Genomic DNA, 19768 nt, shown 5'->3' with positions numbered 1-19768 from the left:
AGGGACCAGGCAGTGGGGTGGTGACAGGGTAAGCTGATAAATGCTTATCCCCCTCTACCTTCTTTCCTCACCTCCACCTCCTCTGTTTTCTCTTCCATATCTCTGCTGTCTCTTTTCCCTCAGGCTGCTTCTCTCTCTTCTTTGCTCTGTCTAACTCTCTTTCCATCTCTCCTTCTTCCCTTCTTTGTTCTTCCCCTCACCATATGTCTCCTCTTTTTATCCCCCTTTTCCCCTGGGCCGCTCCTTCCTCTTTAATTTCCAGCGGGTCTCTGTGAGGTGCCATGAGGTGATTCAGAGCCCCAGGTTGCCCGCGCTATTCAGCAAGATTCTGGAACTCTCTCTGCTGCCCAGCTGATTGAGACCATCGGGGCTGCTCTTTTCCACTGCCCAGCTGATTGTGCCCATACTCCCCCTACCCAAATTTCTTTGATCCCCCAAAGAGTGAGATGCAGTTTACTAACAGCCTATATGTACATTATATGTCTCTTGCTGGTGAGATGATGTTAATCTTACAGCATTTCCTATCAACGGGTCTATGGGTGTGTTGGGGGATGGACCTGGCATGCCTTTCCCCATGGGCTTATTGGGCTGCAATTGTGCTTCTGAAGTCTCCCTGGCAGTGAATGCTGCCTCTTCCATCCTGTAGCCAAAAGAGTCATGTGTCAGTCTCTGCAGGGGATGAATCGCTCTTTTTGGTCTCAATTCTCTAGGCTCAGCCGGGGTGGAAATGACTCTCCCTGGGGGTGTGGCAGGCTTAGGTATCTCTGGGGTGGTCTCTTGTCCTGTGGTTATTGCATGGAATGTTCACTGGCCTGCCTTACTGGTTCCCCAAGGATATCCTCCTGTTCCTGCATGTGGGGCACAAATTCAGGTACCTGACATGGGTGAGTCCACTTCAAAGAGCTCAAGTAGCAATAACCAGTTCATACAGTTCTCCTCCCGATCCCTCTCTTTCTCCAGCACAGAAGAAGGCAGTGTGTATGGGTCATTGGATACCTCCTCTCTGGGCAGAGTTCCACAGATGGTAATGTATGTGCTAGGGCACACGTACTGCCTCATTCAGAGGTAGGAGATGGTTTAGCTACCACATGCTAGTGGCCCCTTCTGAGCAGATCCTGTACACTATAGCCCAGCCAGTTTCTCGCAGACAATGTAGGATTGGGAGCTCCACCAATCAGCTAATTTGTTTGCCTGGGATGTCCAGATTCCTCAGTAGCAAGTCCTGGATTCTCACCTTCAAGTCATAGTTCCTTTTGTTCCTGCAGTCTCAGGTCTCTGAGATAGACCGTGCCCTCTTGTATAGTTTTCAGATTCCTCCTGAATTTGTCCACATAATTTCAGTGTGAAGCCAATGATGTCTGGACTAATGAAACTCCAAATGCTAAGTCTACCGGCAGTCAGGCTTCCCTTCCAAACATCAGCCGGTAGGGAGAATATCCAGTAGTATCATTTTCCATACTTTTGAATGTTTGCACCACGTCAGAAATGTTTCCACTCCAGTGCTGCTTCTGCTCTGCAGTCAGTGTTCCTAACATATCAAGGAGAGTATAGTTAAACTTCTCAGGCTGCATATCCCCTTGGGAATGGTAGGCAATGGTGCATGACTTCCAGATGCCCAGCAAGTTGAGCAATTGTTTGATGAGCTGACTCTCAAAGTCTCTGCCTTGATTCACTGGGGCAGCCCATAATGAACAAAAAAAAATTCCACCAGAACCTTGGCTACCATGACTGCCCATTGGTCTTTCATTGGGAATGTTTGTGGGTAACAAGTGAAGTGGTCTGTCACCATTAATACATTCCCCTACCCACTGGTATTGGGTTCTAGATACAGAAAGTCAATGAAGACTAGCTCCATGGGTCTTTGGAGCTAGTGACCCATTGGAGCAGCCCTCAAAGATAGAGCCTTTTGCTGAATGCAGCATATATATAGGACTTACAGTGGCCCTTGACTTCCACTGTCATACATGGCCAACAGAACTGATCCCTCAATAGTTTGAAGGTTCTCTCTGGCCCTAAATATCCATGGTCATTGTGTAATGCAGTTAGTACTGCATCTCTATGTTTCTTCAGGAGGAACAGCTACCACTTTTCCTCAAGACCATTGGAGCCCCCCCCCTTTATAAACTATCCTACTCCAAAGCTGGAGCCAGTCCCATTCTTTAAGCAGCAGCCAGGCTGTCTTCAGGGAGTCGGTTAGCAAGACCTGATGACCACTCTGCAGAGCCCTCAAGGTCAGCTCACAAAGTAGATCTTTGCCCTGATCCCTCCTCAAATCCTTCTTAATATCAGCAGCCCCCCTCATCTGCCTGGGATTGCAGTATAACTGTTCTGTCCCAGCCTATGTGAGTCCTTGTTAACTTACAAGGACAAACCCCTCTTTTAACAAGTAGGCTGGAAATGCAGGAAAAACAAAGCCCTTTTATTAGTATTTACAGACCAGCAAAATGTCCCAAAAGCAAAGGCAAACAAAGCACGATTCAAACAGAATTGTTCAAAGGCAAACGGAATATGATTCAAATGGAGAATTGTCCAAAGGCAAAGAGAACATGATTCAAACAGAGAATTGTTCACAGACAAGGCAGACAGAACATGATTCCATGAAACTTGAGTCCTTTGCAAACGGTTGCCTTCAGCAACCAGCACTGCCCACACCTTCCCTTTTTGTTATGCAGCCCCATGGCCTGGCTTCTCAATGCCTTCTCCTCCTCCCTTGGAGCTGCCCCATTGCTTCTCTCTGTCCTACTCTTGTCACCTGTCGGCGTTTGCAAGCATCTATGATGTCTTCCAGCTGTGAGTCCTCAGAGTCTGACTCAGTTTCCCAGCACAGCTGGGTCTCAGCCTGTGCACGACTGGAGGGGCCAAGCTCTTCATCAGATTGTAAGTCCTGGAGCTCATCAGAGCCTTCCTCCGACTCTGATGGCTTTCCAGGCCCCTCCTCCTCTGATTCCCCAGACTCAACTGCTGGGTCCACTGGCTGGCACAGAATCACAACAATAACTTGGGGACACTTGCAGTTGTGACCCCAATGGCCTCTGCTGCCATTGCTCCTCTAACCTCTATAAGATTCATGTCTCTTGCTGTCCACTCCATATGTTGCTGAAAGGTCACTGGGACCCCTGATAATCCTTGAGACATCCGATTAAACTCATAGAACCCGAAAGGGCAGATGAAAGCAGTTTTGTCTCTATCATACATAGGGATTTGATGGTAGCCACTTCTCTGATCAAGCACACTAAACACTTGCCCCCGATAAGCAATGTAGGGCATCTTCAATCCAAAGGGTAGGGTACTGATCTGAAACGGTCCTTCAATTGAGGGTTCGGTAATCTGTGCACATTCTCAGGGACCCATTTTTCTTCTGGACTACCACTATGGGGGAGATTCTCAGATGATCTCGGTCCTCTTCAGCTCTGCTAGGTGCTCTGTGAGGCCATCTACATCGACATCACTTGAAGAAATCTGCCAAGACCTCTTTCAGAATGGCTTATCTTCTTGTAGACAGATTCAATGTTGAGTGCTCCTAGTGCACCCATCAAATTCATCCTTCAAGAACAGGTGTCACCACTTCCAAAGTTGGTCTCTAGCCCTCTCCAGCCATTCTGGGGCAAGCTGTGCATTCTTGGGTAGAATCAATCTGTTCAAATTTCACTTTCAGCCCCTTCTGCTATCTCAGGCAGTACAATGGGGGTGGCTGGGCTCATCTGTCCCAACAACATCCGGTCCTTCAACCTCACAGGAAAGTTGCTAAGATCCACCTTCTATCCTGACACAAGACCATCATGGAGACCACCTCTGAAATTGCCTCCAATCTAATGTTCTGTCTTCTGGGGTCACATTCAAGGACAAGGTACAGCTCAGACTGCTCCCAGTCCAATCTGACAGATGCGTGCAGACATGCCACCTCTCCTGGTTGTAGTACTATCCTCACATAGTCCATTTTCTACAGCTGTCCCACACTTTCCACATGAGCCTGTTGCTCTCACACCAGGTGTAGGAATACAGTCTGCAGTGTGGGGTAAATCACCTGTCTGCTGAGACAATCAGAGTGAGCAAGTGTCTGACTAAGTTAAGTGTTTATCACTACCATCAGAGAGCCCTGGCTAGCTCCTGGAGGGCGGGTACAGACAATATTCAGAGTGTTAAAGATTTAAAGTATCCAACAACTGGGAGGCCAAATGTTAGATAGATAGATAGATAGATAGATACCCGTCATAAGGGAATCTCTCAGTTCCAATGCCCCAAATCTCCAAATCGCCAAACTTTTGCATGGGCATATGCTTTAGACGCCTATCATAGATATCCCAGTACAGTAAACATCACTTACGGACCCAAGTCCAAGAGGCCCCTTGTGTAAGTGCCCTCCACTTGTACCAGCACCATTGGGGAAGCTGTTCGGGGATCTTGGTGGTGAGGGACACAGCATCTGGTCTGATAGCCCATGCTTAGTTGCTCCTGTGACTCTCTGGAGGCTGCTGCTGGACCCTTGTTGCTTTCTCCTTAGCAGGCCCTTTTGTATGTGAGCTCCTCACTAAAGGAGGTACTCTCATCCCTCCTGTCACTGAGGTGGTTTTTGGGGAAATTCCATTCATGAAGGGAGATGCCCAAGGCTGTACTTGGCTACCCCTTTGGCTGGAGCTAACTAGCATAGCCAGACACCTAGTTGGCTCTCTCATTAAGGCCCACTGTGGTTTCCTGACTAGGTCAGGTTTTGTGGTTTGGGTGGCTTTGGGCAAATACTCTGTAGTGACCTGTGCCCCCACAGCTGTAGCAGATCACCTGCCTCACTGGCTTCTCAGCTGGAGTAAAAGAGCTGCAAAATTCCATCTCCCTTTGTCCCTTTCTCCTTGGGGTCTTTCAGCACAAAGTCACTGATCTAGTGTCTCAGGATCTCTTGTTCTGATTATTTGCCCACTCACCTCTACTTGCCCAGCTCAGTTCACCTCCACAGTCCTCCTGGTGTGTCTGGTGCCCCCTCTAGTCACTGGTTCACTCTCTCACTGCTCTCTCCCTAGGTTAGCTTCATTCTCTCCCTCTCTCTGGGTCAGCATTGCCCCTTTTCTCTCTCTTTGGACTGATTTCACTCTTGCTCTCTTCGCCCCCCCCCCATTTGGCCCCTACTGCCTCCCTTGCAGCCCCACTAAACAGGAACTCGGCAGCGCAGTGGTGACAGGGTAAGCTGATAAATGGTTATCCCCTCTCCCTTCTCTCCTCATCTCTTCCTCCTCCATTTGCTTTTCCCCATCTCAGCTGACTCTTTCCCCTCACTGCTTCTCTCTCTTCTTCACTGTCTCACTCTCTCTCCATCTCTCCTTCTTCACTTCTTGTTCTTCCCCATGTCACACATCTCCTTCCCTTTTTATCCCCCCTTTCCTCTGGGCTGCCCCTTCCCCCTAACTTCCAGCAGGTCTCTGTGAGGTGCCATGTGGCAATTGGGAGCCCCAAGTCACCCACGCAACTCAGCAGGAGCTCCAGGACTCCCTCCACTGCCCAGCTGATCACACCCATCAAAGTTGCTCTCCTCTGACACCCAGCTGATTGCACCAGTTGGCATTGCTCTCCCTGATACCCCTGATACACGGTAATCGGACATCAAGTTTTATAGTTTCCTTAATTCTACACCACAAAGACAAACAAACAAGGGGCCCCAGTGGAGGGTGGTAAGGATTTTTTTTGCCAAAAATGTGTGTTTCTTGCTCCAGATTGAGATCCTCTGTATATACATAGTCCTGCTTTCTTGTGGCCCTTGAAGGTTACTGCAGAAGACTAATGTTGTATCCTTCCAGATAAAAATATACCTTTCACTGCGTTGGACCATTTATAAGAATGATGGTCTTTGTTTGCATATCAAGAATTTGATTTGTGACATTAAAGTGGTTTTGCAAATTGAAAGAGCTTAATGCATGATTTAACTGATCTTGACTAGGCTCAGAAGCAAAGCAGGGTTAAGCCTGCATAATATGTGGATGGAAGTTATAGGGAATTTTAGGTAAGCTAGACTGGGAAATCAAAAACATCCCTGAGGCAGCAATGGCAAAGCACTTCTGTAGTATTGCTGATAAAATTATGCAGATGCATCCATGAGATCACCAGAGGTCAAGCCTGACTCATAAGAGATTTTATGTTTTTATTCATTCAAGCACAAAAGAGTGTGATATAAATCAATCCTAACTTGTCTTCAGCAGGAAGGAGAAAAGGAGGGAAAACAAACAGAACAAAAATTAATTAGAATGCATGGGTAAATTAAAACATCCAATGGATTGCATTAAAGAATAATGTGGAAATAGGGTAAGCATAGGGAAAGAAGGAGAACTAATGAGAAGGAAATAATCCTTAAAAGAAGGCAAGTGTCAGTAGACCCACCCATACAGAATCTTGCCAGTGATGCTTGCTTTTCCTGTGCTGACGGGAAAGATAAGACGCGGGAACAACCAATAAGAGTCTGCAGTGGTTGTTGTATGGACTGAGCACCAACCCAACTCTATTGCCAAAACTCCACAATAAAATGTTTAAATTGACTTCAGGAACAGAAGTAGCATAAGAAAAGCAGCAGGTTAAACTAAATTGTCCTAGGTGTACACTTTCTCCCTCAATACCTCGATGGACATTAAAGATTCTGCTTAGCACATGTCCTAATGAATGATCAAAGAAATACAGCAACATACCTGTTCTGTTTCCATTTTCTTCTTCCTGGAAAACAGGAAAGAAAAGATGTTAAAACACAAATGATCAAGGGAAGAGTCCTTTATTATTTTACTATTTTTTTGTAAAATTCCTCTCCTGAAGTTTCCTTCCCTCTCCAAAATATTTAACCTTACACTGGACAGAAGAGTGGATGACATTGTTTGAGTAACTAATCCTAAAAGAAAAACAACTAGTAATGGAAAGTTAAGACTACTAACTATTGGTTTTTCTTTTTAGAAAAATCACAAAATTCCATGCACTACTAAATTATGTTGCTTGGGCCTTAGAGGTGCTGATAAAAAGATTTGCCTCCTATTTTTTAGCTAATATTTGATAAGATTTATAATACATTCCAACTGTATGTGCATCTAACAGCCATTTCCCATAGATCAAAAAGTCATAAATGACACACCGGATTGAAATTATTATCCATAATTACTGATGTTGCAACGGAAATACTTGTTACTATTTACAATCAATATTAATATAATAAAACATTTCTATATAAAATATAAAACTTAATTCTTTTTTTTAAATCGAGAGTAGTGAAGATCTGAACAATTGTCTTCTGCCATTTTGGTCATAAGATGGACACAACTGCCCGAATTCAAGACAAAAAACTGGGGACAAACATAAGAACTTCAAGTTTTATTGTTAATATGTTCAGGTGATGGAGCTATTACAGGATGGTTGGCAGACGTGTCTGTGTGTGTGTGTATTTTGCAAACTAATAAACTGATTTTTTTTTCTCAACTGAAGCCAATATGCAAGAGTAAATTCCTTCTTTCTAAATAGAATGGCACCTCATAATATGTCTAAGTACCACTTCCAGGCAAAGGATTATAGTTCCAATTTATTTATTTGTTTGATTGATTGTTCAATTTCTATGGCTGCCCATCTCAGTCTATGACTCTAGGTGGCTCACAATTCAAAAAATATTTATAAACATTTTTAAAAAATAAAAATAGTAAAACCAATAAAAATACTAAAACATCCAAATTTATATATATTTGACCAAGTGACAAAACTAGTGGACCAGAGGAATGCTGTAGATATAATTTACTTGGACTTCAGTAAGACATTCGATAAAGTAGATCACAACCTACTACTTGATAAGATAGAAAAATGTGGGTTAGATAACATTACCACCACATGGATTCGTAGCTGGCTGACAGGCCGTACTCAGCGTGTGGTCCTCAATGGAACCGCATCTACATGGAAGGAAGTGTGTAGTGGGGTGCCCCAGGGCTCTGTTCTGGGCCCAGTGCTCTTCAATATCTTCATTAATGATTTGGATGAGGGGATAGATGGGGAACTCATCAAATTTGCAGACGACACTAAGCTGGCAGGAATAGCCAATACTCCAGAAGATAGGCTTAAGATACAGAAGGATCTGGAGAGACTCGAACACTGGGCACTATCTAACAAAATGAAAATCAATGGTGAAAAAAGTAAGGTTCTACATTTAGGCAGGAAAAATCAAATGCATAGGTATAGTATAGGTGGTACCTTGCTCAATAGTAGTAACTGTGAGAGGGATCTCGGAGTCTTAGTAGACAATCATTTCAATATGAGCCAGCAGTGTGCTGCAGCTGCCAAAAAAGCCAACACAGTGCTAGGCTGCATTAACAGAGGGATAGAATCAAGATCAAGTGAAGTACTAATACCACTTTACAATGCTTTGATAAGGCCACACCTGGAATACTGCATCCAGTTTTGGTCACCACGATGTAAAAAAGATGTCGAGACTCTAGAAAGGGTACAGAGAAGAGCAACAAAGATGATTAGGGGGCTGGAGGCTAAAACATATAGGGAACGGTTGCTGGAATTGGGTATGTGTAGTTTAATGAAGAGAAGGGTGAGAGGTGACATGATAGCAGTGTTCCAATATCTCAGAGGCTACCACAAAGAAGAGGGAGTCAAGCTATTCTCCAAAGCACCTGAAAGCAGGACAAGAAGCAACGGATGGAAACTAGTCAAGGAGAGAAGCAACCTAGAACTAAGGAGAAACTTCCTGACAGTTAGAACAATTAACCAGTGGAACAACCTGCTTCCAGAGGTGGTGAATGCTCCAACACTGGAGGTTTTTAAGAAGAGACTGGACAGCCATTATATATATTAATCCCCACCCAATCAGAGCACACCTCCACCCACAGAACACACCCCCTCTGGCAGTTTAAAAAAGAGGAACAAACAGCGACATGCTTCTCCCAGAAGAAGGAAGCTGAAGCCACTAGCCTGATGATGACGGATGGGATTTTGTCGAAACGTTGCTCCTACACCTTTAGTTCTATGCGGGGAAAAACCCGAATGACCAAACATCCATATGTGTGTGTGTGTGTGTGTGTGTGTGTGTGTGTGTGTGTGTGTGTTTGTGTGTTTGTGTATATGTATATGTATATGTATATGTATATGTATATGTATATGTATATGTATATGTATATGTATATGTTAAATGTTTGTTAAGTATTTAGATTACCTTGCTAGGCCCCAAACATGGGACAAATTTTATTTCCTGTTTCAGCCTAACCCAAGGCCATCCACAGGCAGTGGTCACAGTAGTGACAGCTCATATTTGTATACACACACACACACACACACACACACACACATACACAAAAGATATTTAGCCATTTAGCAATATAGCCAAGAAGGGGGCCCTTAACACATTCAGCCCCAGGCTCAGGAACATATCCAGGTTTTAGGACCTTACAGAAAGCTAACAGGGATGGAGCCATTCTAATACTCATGCTGGTATACAGTTCTAATGTATGCATTACTGACAGCAAATAATTGTTTATTGTATATGCCATTTTCACTTATATAAATATTTTTGTTAATATATGTAATACACATCCCATTTTTTAAAAAATAAATATTTTGATTTAAGAACAGTGCAAAATTTACAGAATGTAGTTAGTAGTAAAGATACCTATTTAGTTTTGAACTGCTATAATACAAATGTCATTAATATTATTGTGGAAACAAGGGAACCTGAGATACTGTGGAAGCTTAACACCATGCATGTCATCAGCACTGCTCACAGGCAAGAGAGGAACTTTCAAATGCTGCCTTATGTTGTCTCGCTTCTGCACCTGTTGTACTCCAGTAAGTTTACCAGGTGATGGGGTCCTTTTATTAGAACTGAGCAGCCACGAGTTCATACTGGCCAGCCTATTACATTCCAAAACTAAATCTTATGTTCAGAAAGAATTGAAAAGATAGCCTGTGCTGTTAACAAAGTGTCTACATTCTACTGGGCTTAATCTAGTCTAGTCATGCTGAAAGCAAATTAAACTTAACTGAAAGCCAATTGATTTAGATGAATCTCCTGTATATATAATTAGTTTGATTGCAATCTGATGGAACTGACATACCATATTAATATTTTTTTTCAGTCATACTGCATTTTTTATTTCATTTTAGCCTCTGAAATCAGTTGAATAATAATACATCCTCCCTTAATAACTTTTAGTATTACCTGTGTTTGGCTAATATAAAATGAAGAATCCACATAATTTTGTTCTCAACTTATGAACACAATTAGGACTAGAATTTCCATTGCTAAGCAAGATAACTGTTAAGTGAATCATGCCCAATTTTATCTTTTGGCAACACTTATTAAATAAATCACTGCAGTTTTTAAGTGAATCACATGGTAATAAAGCAAGTCTAACTTTCTCTATTGACTTTGCTTGTCAGAACCCAGCTGGAAAGCTCATAAATGTCAATCACATGACCTAGGAATGCTGCAAACATCATAAATAAATACATGCTGGCTGCCAAGTGCTCAAATTTTGGACAAGTGACTGGTGGGATGATGGGATGGTTATAAGTGTGAGGATTTGTTATAAGTCACTTTTTGCAATGCTGTTGTAACTTCAAACTGTCACAATATGAATGACTGTAAGTCAAGGCAATTCTTGAAGTATTGCTGTGAAATTGTTATTTTTCTTTTTTAAACTGAGGATAATGGGTCCCATTCACACTTCTATGTGCAACAACATACATTTTTTGAAACTGCATAATTTCTTTATCATTAACTTAGCTATGTAAAAAGATAGTGACTAATGTTCAATCACTGAAACATTTATTTATAGATTTTATGGAAAGATTATTTTAAATGTGACCACCCATCAATTTATATAATTAATAAAGCATTCATTGGCTTCCCTGATTTGTACTGTTGACATGAACAGGTATGCAGTTATAACTAAAACAAATTTTAGAATCATTACTATGTATGTAATTTATAAGATCCGTATCACCATTTGAAGCTATCATATAAGTCAATTATCTACATAATGAATCCTCATATTACTTTATCTCAAAGCTTCTGTAAATGAAATATTTTCAATCTACTACAGAATTATAGCCTCTCTGCTATCATATGTTCTTTTCAAAAGCTGATTTAATTTGTCTGACAGCCCAAGATATTCAAGCAATAATGGTTACAATCCAGCCAAAGATGAGCACTTTTAAGGCATATGTTGGCTTATGTTTTCTCATTTAAACAGAATAGTTCTCATTGTCTTGTACCTTAGTTCTTTTTCCCACATTTGAGCCATAACTAGCTTAGAATGATTCCTTAATTAATAATTACTTGATCAATTATATTTGTTGTTTCTCATAAATAAAATCCCATTTTCAGCTTCTGTATTGCAATCTTCTATCCTATATGCAAACGTTGGCCAACTTTTAAGTTATCAAATAGGGTAACTATAAAATAAATATAATTCAAATCAGGCTTAAAATAGAATAGCTAACCACAGCAAACAGATATCATATCCAGAAAAACTCAACATCATCCTGTAAAGGGAAAAATCTGTTCCCCAAACTTATTTCAGTTTCCCTCCTACCACCCAAATCGCAGAAAAACAATGTGTATGTATAGTGTGTACAATTAAAGCCAAGGACAAGAGGAAGAAAGGAAGGAAAATATAAAAGCTACCCACCCATCACAGTTAGTGCTTTTGGAGAGAAGAGTTCAGAGTACAGTGGTTTTCTTAGTACCATGCTGGATAAGAATGACAAGGAAGCAAATCTCTTTTCTATACTATGAACAGTTAAAAAAATAACTGTTCCAGCTGTTACACAAAAATGTTTCTATAAAGGTTTGAATTTCCCATTAAGTATCACTGTTATTACAAAAGAAAACTATTAATCCACATCCTGTTCCTCAATATTTAAGTCAAAAGGACATTGGCCAGGTGGATTAAACCTCCCTGGGATATATTGCCAACTCTGTTATTGCAGCAATAGTACTGTGCAAATCACCTAGTGTTATGATATTTTTGAGCGAAAAGGCCAGTTCCTGAGTCACTGAACAGGCATCTAAACATCCTTCTAACTATTTGATTAATTAATTAGATTTAGAGATGATTGGTTCAGTTTACCTTATAATACAGAGTAGAATTTCTCAAGCCAATACACAAGAAAAAAAAAATCAGCTATACTTCAATAATCCAAACCCAAGAGGATGGAGCATTCCCTTTCCTAAGTTACATTTTTTTCCAAAAAGGGGAAATGGGATAGCAGTTTCCAGAGACAACGATGTCTTCTATCTCCTGCTCATTTGTTCCAAGCCTCATCCATATGAACACAGTGACAATTGGAAACTATAAGTAAGAGGTGTTTATAGAAAATTGTTACATTTATGGCATATCTAATTTAATGCTGTATTATTCTGAATAATTTTTCTTGTAGCACAGTATAAATTAAATTTCTGAAGCTTCTGTTTGAGAACTAATTTGAAATGGAAAAGACTTTGATTTCGTATCTTAATATCATCATATTTCCTTGACTATCTCAAAAGGCTATAGCACCTTCTTTTTATTCCTAACTCAATGTCTTTTCTCCTCTTAGAATTAGATTTTGTCAACTCACATCACGAAAAAAAGATTCTTAAGAACAGACCCTTCAACCAACATATATTCAATATACAGCAATGCAGATCTGAAGATGCTAAATATAGCCATGTTTATAGCATCTGACTGGTTCTAGTGAGGCAGAAATTGAGTTTTGTGGGTGATAGGGATAGGCTAAGCAACAATTCTCTGCTTTGCCAGAGAACTATTGCCATCTCAATTGTATGCACTTGTTTAACAGCAAATTTGATAGGAAAAGAGATTTCGCAAAAGAGAATTTTCCCTTCTCCCCTATACAATGTTGTTGTTGTTGTTAGCTGCGAAGTCGTGTCCGACCCATCGCGACCCTATGGACAACATTCCTCCAGGCCTTCCTGTCCTCTACCATCTTCTGGAGTCCATTTAAGCTCACGCCTACTGCTTCAGTGACTCCATCCAGCCACCTCATTCTCTGTCGTCCCCTTCTTCTATTGCCCTCGATCTTTCCCAGCATTAGGCTCTTCTCCAGTGAGTCCTTCCTTCTCATTAGGTGGCCAAAGTACTTGAGTTTTAGCTTCAAGATCTGGCCTTCTAAAGAGCAGTCAGGATTGATCTCCTCTAGGACTGACCGGTTTGATCGCCTTGCGGTCCAAGGGACTCGCAGGAGTCTTCTCCAGCACCACAGTTCAAAGGCCTCAATTCTTTGGCACTCAGCCTTTCTTATGGTCCAACTTTCACTGCCATACGTTGCAACTGGGAAGACCATAGCCTTGACTATACGCACTTTTGTTGACAGGGTGATGTCTCTGCTTTTTAGTGTGCTGTCTAGATTTGCCATGGCTTTCCTCCCCAGGAGCAAGCGTCTTTTAATTTCTTGGCTACAGTCCCCATCTGCAGTGATCTTGGAGCCCAGGAAAATAAAATCTGTCACTACCTCCATTTCTTCCCCATCTATTTGCCAGGAATTGAGAGGGCCAGATGCCATGATCTTGGTTTTCTTAATGTTAAGTTTCAACCCAAGTTTTGCACTCTCCTTCTTCACCTGCAACAAGAGGCTCTTTAGTTCTTCTTCACTTTCTGCCATTAGAGTGGTATCATCTGCGTATCTTAGGTTGTTGATATTTCTTCCGGCAATCTTAATTCCAACTTTTGATTCATCTAGCCCTGCCTTTCTCATGATGTGCTCTGCATATAAGTTAAATAGGCAGGGCGACAGTATACAGCCTTGCCGGACTCCTTTCCCAATTTTGAACCAATCAGTGGTTCCGTGTCCAGTTCTCACTGTTGCTTCTTGACCCGCATATAGGTTTCTCAAGAGACAAATAAGATGGTCTGGTACTCCCATCTCTTTAAGAACTTGCCACAGTTTGTTATGATCCACACAATCAAAGGCTTTAGCATAGTCAATGAAGCAGAAGTAGATGTTTTTCTGGAACTCCCTAGCTTTCTCCATGATCCAGCGTATGTTGGCAATTTGATCTCTAGTTCCTCTGCCTCTTCGAAATCCTGCCTGCACTTCTGGTAGTTCTCGATCCACATACTGCTGAAGTCTAGCTTGTAGGATTTTAAGCATGACTTTACTAGCATGAGAAATGAGTGCAATGGTGCGATAGTTTGAACATTCTTTGGCACTGCCTTTCTTTGGAATTGGAATGTAAACTGATCTTTTCCAATCCTGTGGCCATTGTTGAGTTTTCCAAATTTGCTGGCAAATTGAGTGTAGCACTTTTACTGCATTGTCTTTTAAGATTTTGAATAGCTCAGCTGGAATACTGTCACTTCCACTAGCTTTGTTGTTGCTCAGCATTTCTAAGGCCCACTTTACTTCACATTCTAGGATGTCTGGCTCGAGGTCAGTGACCACCTCATTGTGATTATCAGGGACGTTAAGCTCATTCTTGTATAGTTCTTCTGTGTAATTTTGCCACCTCTTCTTAATCTCTTCTGCCTCTGTTAGGTCCCTGCCATTTTGGTCCTTTATCATGCCCATTTTTGCATTAAACGTTCCCTTCATTTCTCCAATTTTCTTGAAAAGATCTCTGGTCCTCCCTATTCTATTATTTTCTTCTATTTCTTTGCACTGTTCATTTAAGAAGGCATTCTTATCTCTTCTAGCTATTCTCTGGAATTCTGCATTCAATTGGGTGTATCTTTCTTTTTCTCCCTTGCCTTTCGCTTCCCTCCTTTCCTCAGCTATTTGCAAAGCTTCCTCAGACAGCCATTTTGCTTTCTTGCATTTCTTTTTCTTTGGGATGGTTTTGGTTGCTACCTGTTGTACAATGTCGCGAACCTCTGTCCATAGTTCTTCAGGCACTCTGTCTATCAGATCTAATTCCTTAAATCTATTTGTCACCTCTACTGTATATTCAACAGGGATATGATTTAATTCATACCTGAGTGGCCTAGTGCTTTTCCCTACTTTCTTCAGTTTAAGCCTAAACTTTGCAAGGAGAAGCTCATGGTCTGAGCCACAGTCAGCTCCTGGTCTTGTTTTTACTGACTGTATAGAGCTTCTCCATCTTTGGCTGCAGAGCATATAGTCAATCTGATTTCTGTGTTGACCATCTGGTGATGTCCATGTGTAGAGCCGTCTCTTGGGTTGTTGGAAAAGAGTGTTTGCTATGACCATTGTATTCTCTTGACAGAATTCTATCAGCCTGTGCCCTGCTTCATTTTGCACTCCAAGGCCAAACTTGCCTGTTATTCCAGTTATCTTTTGGCTTCCTACTTTAGCATTCCAATCCCCCATGATGATAAGAACATCATTTTTTGGTGTTAGTTCTATAAGGTGCTGTAGTGCTTCATAGAACTGGTCAATTTCATCCTCTTCAGCACTGGTGGTTGGGGCATAGACCTGGACTACTGTGATATTGAATGGTTTGCCTTGGATTCGAACTGAGATCATTCTGTCATTTTGAGGATTGTATCCCAGTATTGCTTTTCCTACTCTTTTATTGACTATGAAGGCTACTCCATTTCTTCTGAAGGATTCTTGCCCACAGTAGTATACCTGATGGTCATCTGAATTAAATTCACCCATTCCTGTCCATTTTAGTTCGCTGATACCTAAGATGTCAATGTTCAGTCTTGTCATCTCTTGTTTGACCACGTCCAGTTTTCCTTGATTCATGGATCTTACATTCCAGGTTCCTATGGAGAAAAAATCTTTACAGCATCGGACTTTCCTTTCACCACCAGACATATCCACAGCTGAGCGTCCTTTCGGCTTTGGCCCAGTCGCTTCATTCTTTCTGGCGCTACTAGTACTAGCCCTCTGCTCTTCCCCAGTAGCATATTGGACACCTTCCGACCTGAGGGGCTCATCTTCCAGCGTCATATCGTTTTGCCTTTTGGTACTGTCCATAGGGTTTTCATGGCAAAGATACTGGAGTGGTTTGCCATTTCCTTCTCCAGTGGATCACGTTTTGTCAGAACTCTCTGCTATGACCTGTCCGTCTTGGGTGGCCCTGCACGGCATAGCTCATAGCTTCATTGAATTACGCAAGCCCCTTCGCCACGACAAGGCAGTAATCCATGAAGGGGCTATACAATGTAGTATTGCTCATATCATCTGGGGAAGCACACTGCTTTCTGAAATACAATTCCTTCAGGCATGGGAGCAAGATTGGCACAGAATGATTCAGGGGGTGTGAGGATGATGACCCACACATATTCTCATTCCAAACCTTACTCCTATTTATCATCTTCTCCCCTCCTTGATTCTTGTGGAATTCCTCACCGCTTTAAAACTTAGTTTGTTGACTTTTTTTTTAGTCATCACAAAAATTATTAATGTCCACGAAGTGGACTAGTTTTCTGTAAATACATAAGCCTTGCTATAACTAAGTCAAAATATGTGTAATTGAAATCACTGCATAATCTCTCCTTGCTTACCCACCCTTGTCTCTATTTATCTGGAATTTCTTTTCAACTAAAGATTTTAAACTTGTAGAGATAGAGACCAGTCATACCTGTTCTTTCTAAATATATACCAATAACACTATATTAATTAACATGTGCAGACACTGTAATGGCATTCTTAGAAGTGATGGGCATAGACAATCTGTTCACATAATTACTTGAGTTTTAATGAGTTTTAAGACCATTTAAGGAATATTTGAATACTTTCCCCAAAATGCAAAATATGATGGTACTCCAAGGGAAAGTCCTCTAATTCTATCATAAATCCTTTTTTCATGACACAAAATGCTTCAAAAGAAGAACAGAGGCAGGAAAAACCTCATATCACTTGCAAAGACAGGATAGGATAGGATAGGATAGGATAGGATAGGATAGGATAGGATAGGATAGGATAGGATAGGATAGGATAGGATAGGATAGGATAGGATAGGATAGGATAGGATAGGATAGGATAGGATAGGATAGGATAGGATAGGATAGGTTAAGGTTGATAAGGATGATAAGGATAAGGATGATAAGGATAAGGATGATAAAGATAAAAATGATGAAAGATAAAGATGATAAAGAAAAAATAAGATATGAGATAATTTATTATTGACATTTTTACTATGAGCACACTGGCCCATATTAAAAATGAATTATGTTGCCTGCTCTCAAAAGAATGCATATAACCATACACATACCTCACATACACACACACACATACAATATATATATATTTGTGTGTGTGTGTGTGTTTGTGCGTGCGCTTATGTATACACACACACACACATACTATACATATACATATTTTATACACACACACACGCACGCGCACACACACACACATATTAATCACTGTTCATTTTGAATACATAGCAGAAAATGGAAGCTTGAGAGTTCACAAGGTTGATGCTATATGGAAAAAAACTGTGACTGAAGCTGGATGTTCTGCTTCGGATACCATGAAGCCTCCTCCCAGAAGGTAACAAGGAAAACAGGTTGTGAAAAGGATGTATAGCAACCCAGACAATTCTGTGGACCCTGCTCAAGCATCGCTTTTATGTCGTGTCCTAGATAGAAGCAAGTGAACTGCCAATAATCTTTTCTGCCATCCTTAACACTCTCTGCAACGCCTTCCTATCTGAAACAGTAATGCTTCTAAAGTCTGATTCAAAAGTCATTCCAATCATACTGGATGCTTATTTAGATCTTAGAAAGGATGTCTCTACTATTGCCAAAACATCTTTTACATTCAAACCTTTTTCATCCAAGCACATTTTCAGAAACGAAGGGAAGCAAAGCAGGTGGCTCTAGGAAGAAGCTATTTCAAACCAGAGAGAACTGATAGAAATCTGGAAGTTACCTGAAGATTAAGCAGTCTTTTGCCTTCATGTCTATGAGCCTCCTACTTGTGAATTCTGACACCATCACTAATTATTTGATTGAACAGAAGATCATCTAATTCAGCAATTTCGGTCTAACAGCATTCACCCCATTTGAATCATAGAAAGGGAAACCCAGAAACAGAAATCCCATGTCATTTGCCAATAATATCTAGCTATACTGGAAGAACTGAAAGTGAGAATAAGCATCTGTAAGAGAAAGAGACGCGGTGGCTCAGTGGGTTAGGACGCTGAGGTCGGCAGTTTGGCGGGTCAAATCCCGAGTGCCGCGTAACAGAGTGAGCGCCTGTTACTCATCCCAGCTTCTGCCAACCTAGCAGTTCGAAAGCACGTAAAAATGCAAGTAGAAAAATAGGGACCACTATGGTGGGAAGGTAACAGCGCTCCGTGCGCCTTTGGCGTCTAGTCATGCCGGCCACATGACCACGGAGATGTCCTCGGACAAGCGCTGGCTCTTCGGCTTTGAAACGGAGATGAGCACCGGCCCCTAGAGTCGGAAACGACTAGCACGCATGTGCGGGGGAACCTTTACCTTTACCTTTAAGAGAAAGAGAAGCAATGGAACAATGCAGCTCTGTTCCTAATATATTTCCCCCATCATTGCAGTTGTTGCAAATCTATGGTACTAGTTTTAGAATGGTGTAGCATGATGGTGGGATGGATGAATGGGCAAGTTTCGCATTGCAAAATCTGATTCAGATTATAAAATCTTCAACAAAGTCTTTAATTTATGAAACAACACTAAAGACTCAGGGTCCCATAATATACTTAAGGAATAACAATACTGTAATAGCACAAGAATTGGGTTAGGCTAAAGTTCACTTTACGCCAGGTTCCCAGATGTGAATAGGTAATTTTCTAAAAACTGACCAGTGGGATATTCTGCTCTCTTCTATACTCAAAAAATTAGTGGAAGAGAATGCACACGTGGCACTTCACAATAGAGTCTAGATCTGTCAAGCCAGATTACTGAAAAAGTTACTGTTTCTGTATTTAAAATGTCAACAGTTTTAAAATCTTTACTAAAAGCTCTCTTTTGGATGCCAACTCTTTGCAAGAAACCATAGAATGGCCTTTTGACAACCATTACTTCTATATCTAGCTTGTTATTGAAATATCTATGTGTCAATTTCCATCAAAATACTAAGAATTTTGTTTAATTACAAATGGGCAAAACATCTTTATGCAAGTTGTTTGGATCTTCACACCTGGCTCCTCCCAGAGCAGATAAACAAATAAGAGATCCCTCTTTTGCACTTTGTTTATTAAGACACCCAAAGGAAGAGCACTGACTAGATTTCTTCAACAAACTACAATTAAAATTAATGGTTTCTTTGCTTCTTATCCAAGTTTAGATTCCATAATAAAGAAATCACAAGACTTTTCATACTTGATTCAGCTTAAAATCTTCAGAATTCTGTTTATGTGAAATGCATAATGTATTTATGATAATATTTCCATTCAGAATGGCAACTGAACAATTAATGTTACCACTACGATGTTGTTACTAGTATTGTTAATCTCAAATTTGCTTTTTTTAATTAGCTCTATTAGTTTCATGGAATTTTATATGCTGGTTAAGATGATAAATATAATCAAGAGCCAGAAAGGGTGGAACACAGACAGCAGAGAGAAAATCCCTAGGTCTAATTCTCTTTCATTCATACACCTATTTCTTAGTTGTTTCCTACTCACTTCTGGCAGCTGCTGTCTTTCATACTTTCCATTGCAAGCATAAGGTAACTTATCTTCCCATGGGGCACAAAGAAGCAATGAAGTCATCTTCTGACAGTTGGTAAAAATCACTGGTGTGAAACACATGGTTTCTTGCTCCCACCCTAATGAATCACTTCCACTGAAACCCAGCCCCTGGATCTGGAGCCTCACCCTACTAGTGAATCTCCACCTTCCCGTAGAGATAGGAATCTTTCAAAA

The 19768-nt window shown here is 41.1% G+C and overlaps 1 protein-coding gene across 2 annotated transcripts in view; it reads right to left on the bottom strand.

The window, feature by feature from the left end:
* The window catches only part of ARHGAP23 (Rho GTPase activating protein 23), a 222761-nt gene that overhangs the window by 85673 nt on the left and 117320 nt on the right, over nucleotides 1-19768 (bottom strand). For both annotated transcript variants that reach the window (XM_081344832.1, XM_081344833.1), the window contains exon 3: nucleotides 6663-6687. In XM_081344832.1, coding sequence (XP_081200958.1) covers nucleotides 6663-6687 — 25 coding nt within the window. The remainder of the gene's footprint in view (nucleotides 1-6662; nucleotides 6688-19768) is intronic.

Source organism: Vipera berus, assembly GCF_964194415.1.
Source record: "Vipera berus genome assembly, chromosome: Z".
NCBI lineage: Eukaryota > Metazoa > Chordata > Lepidosauria > Squamata > Viperidae > Vipera > Vipera berus.
This window is presented reverse-complemented; position numbering and strand designations above follow the sequence as displayed.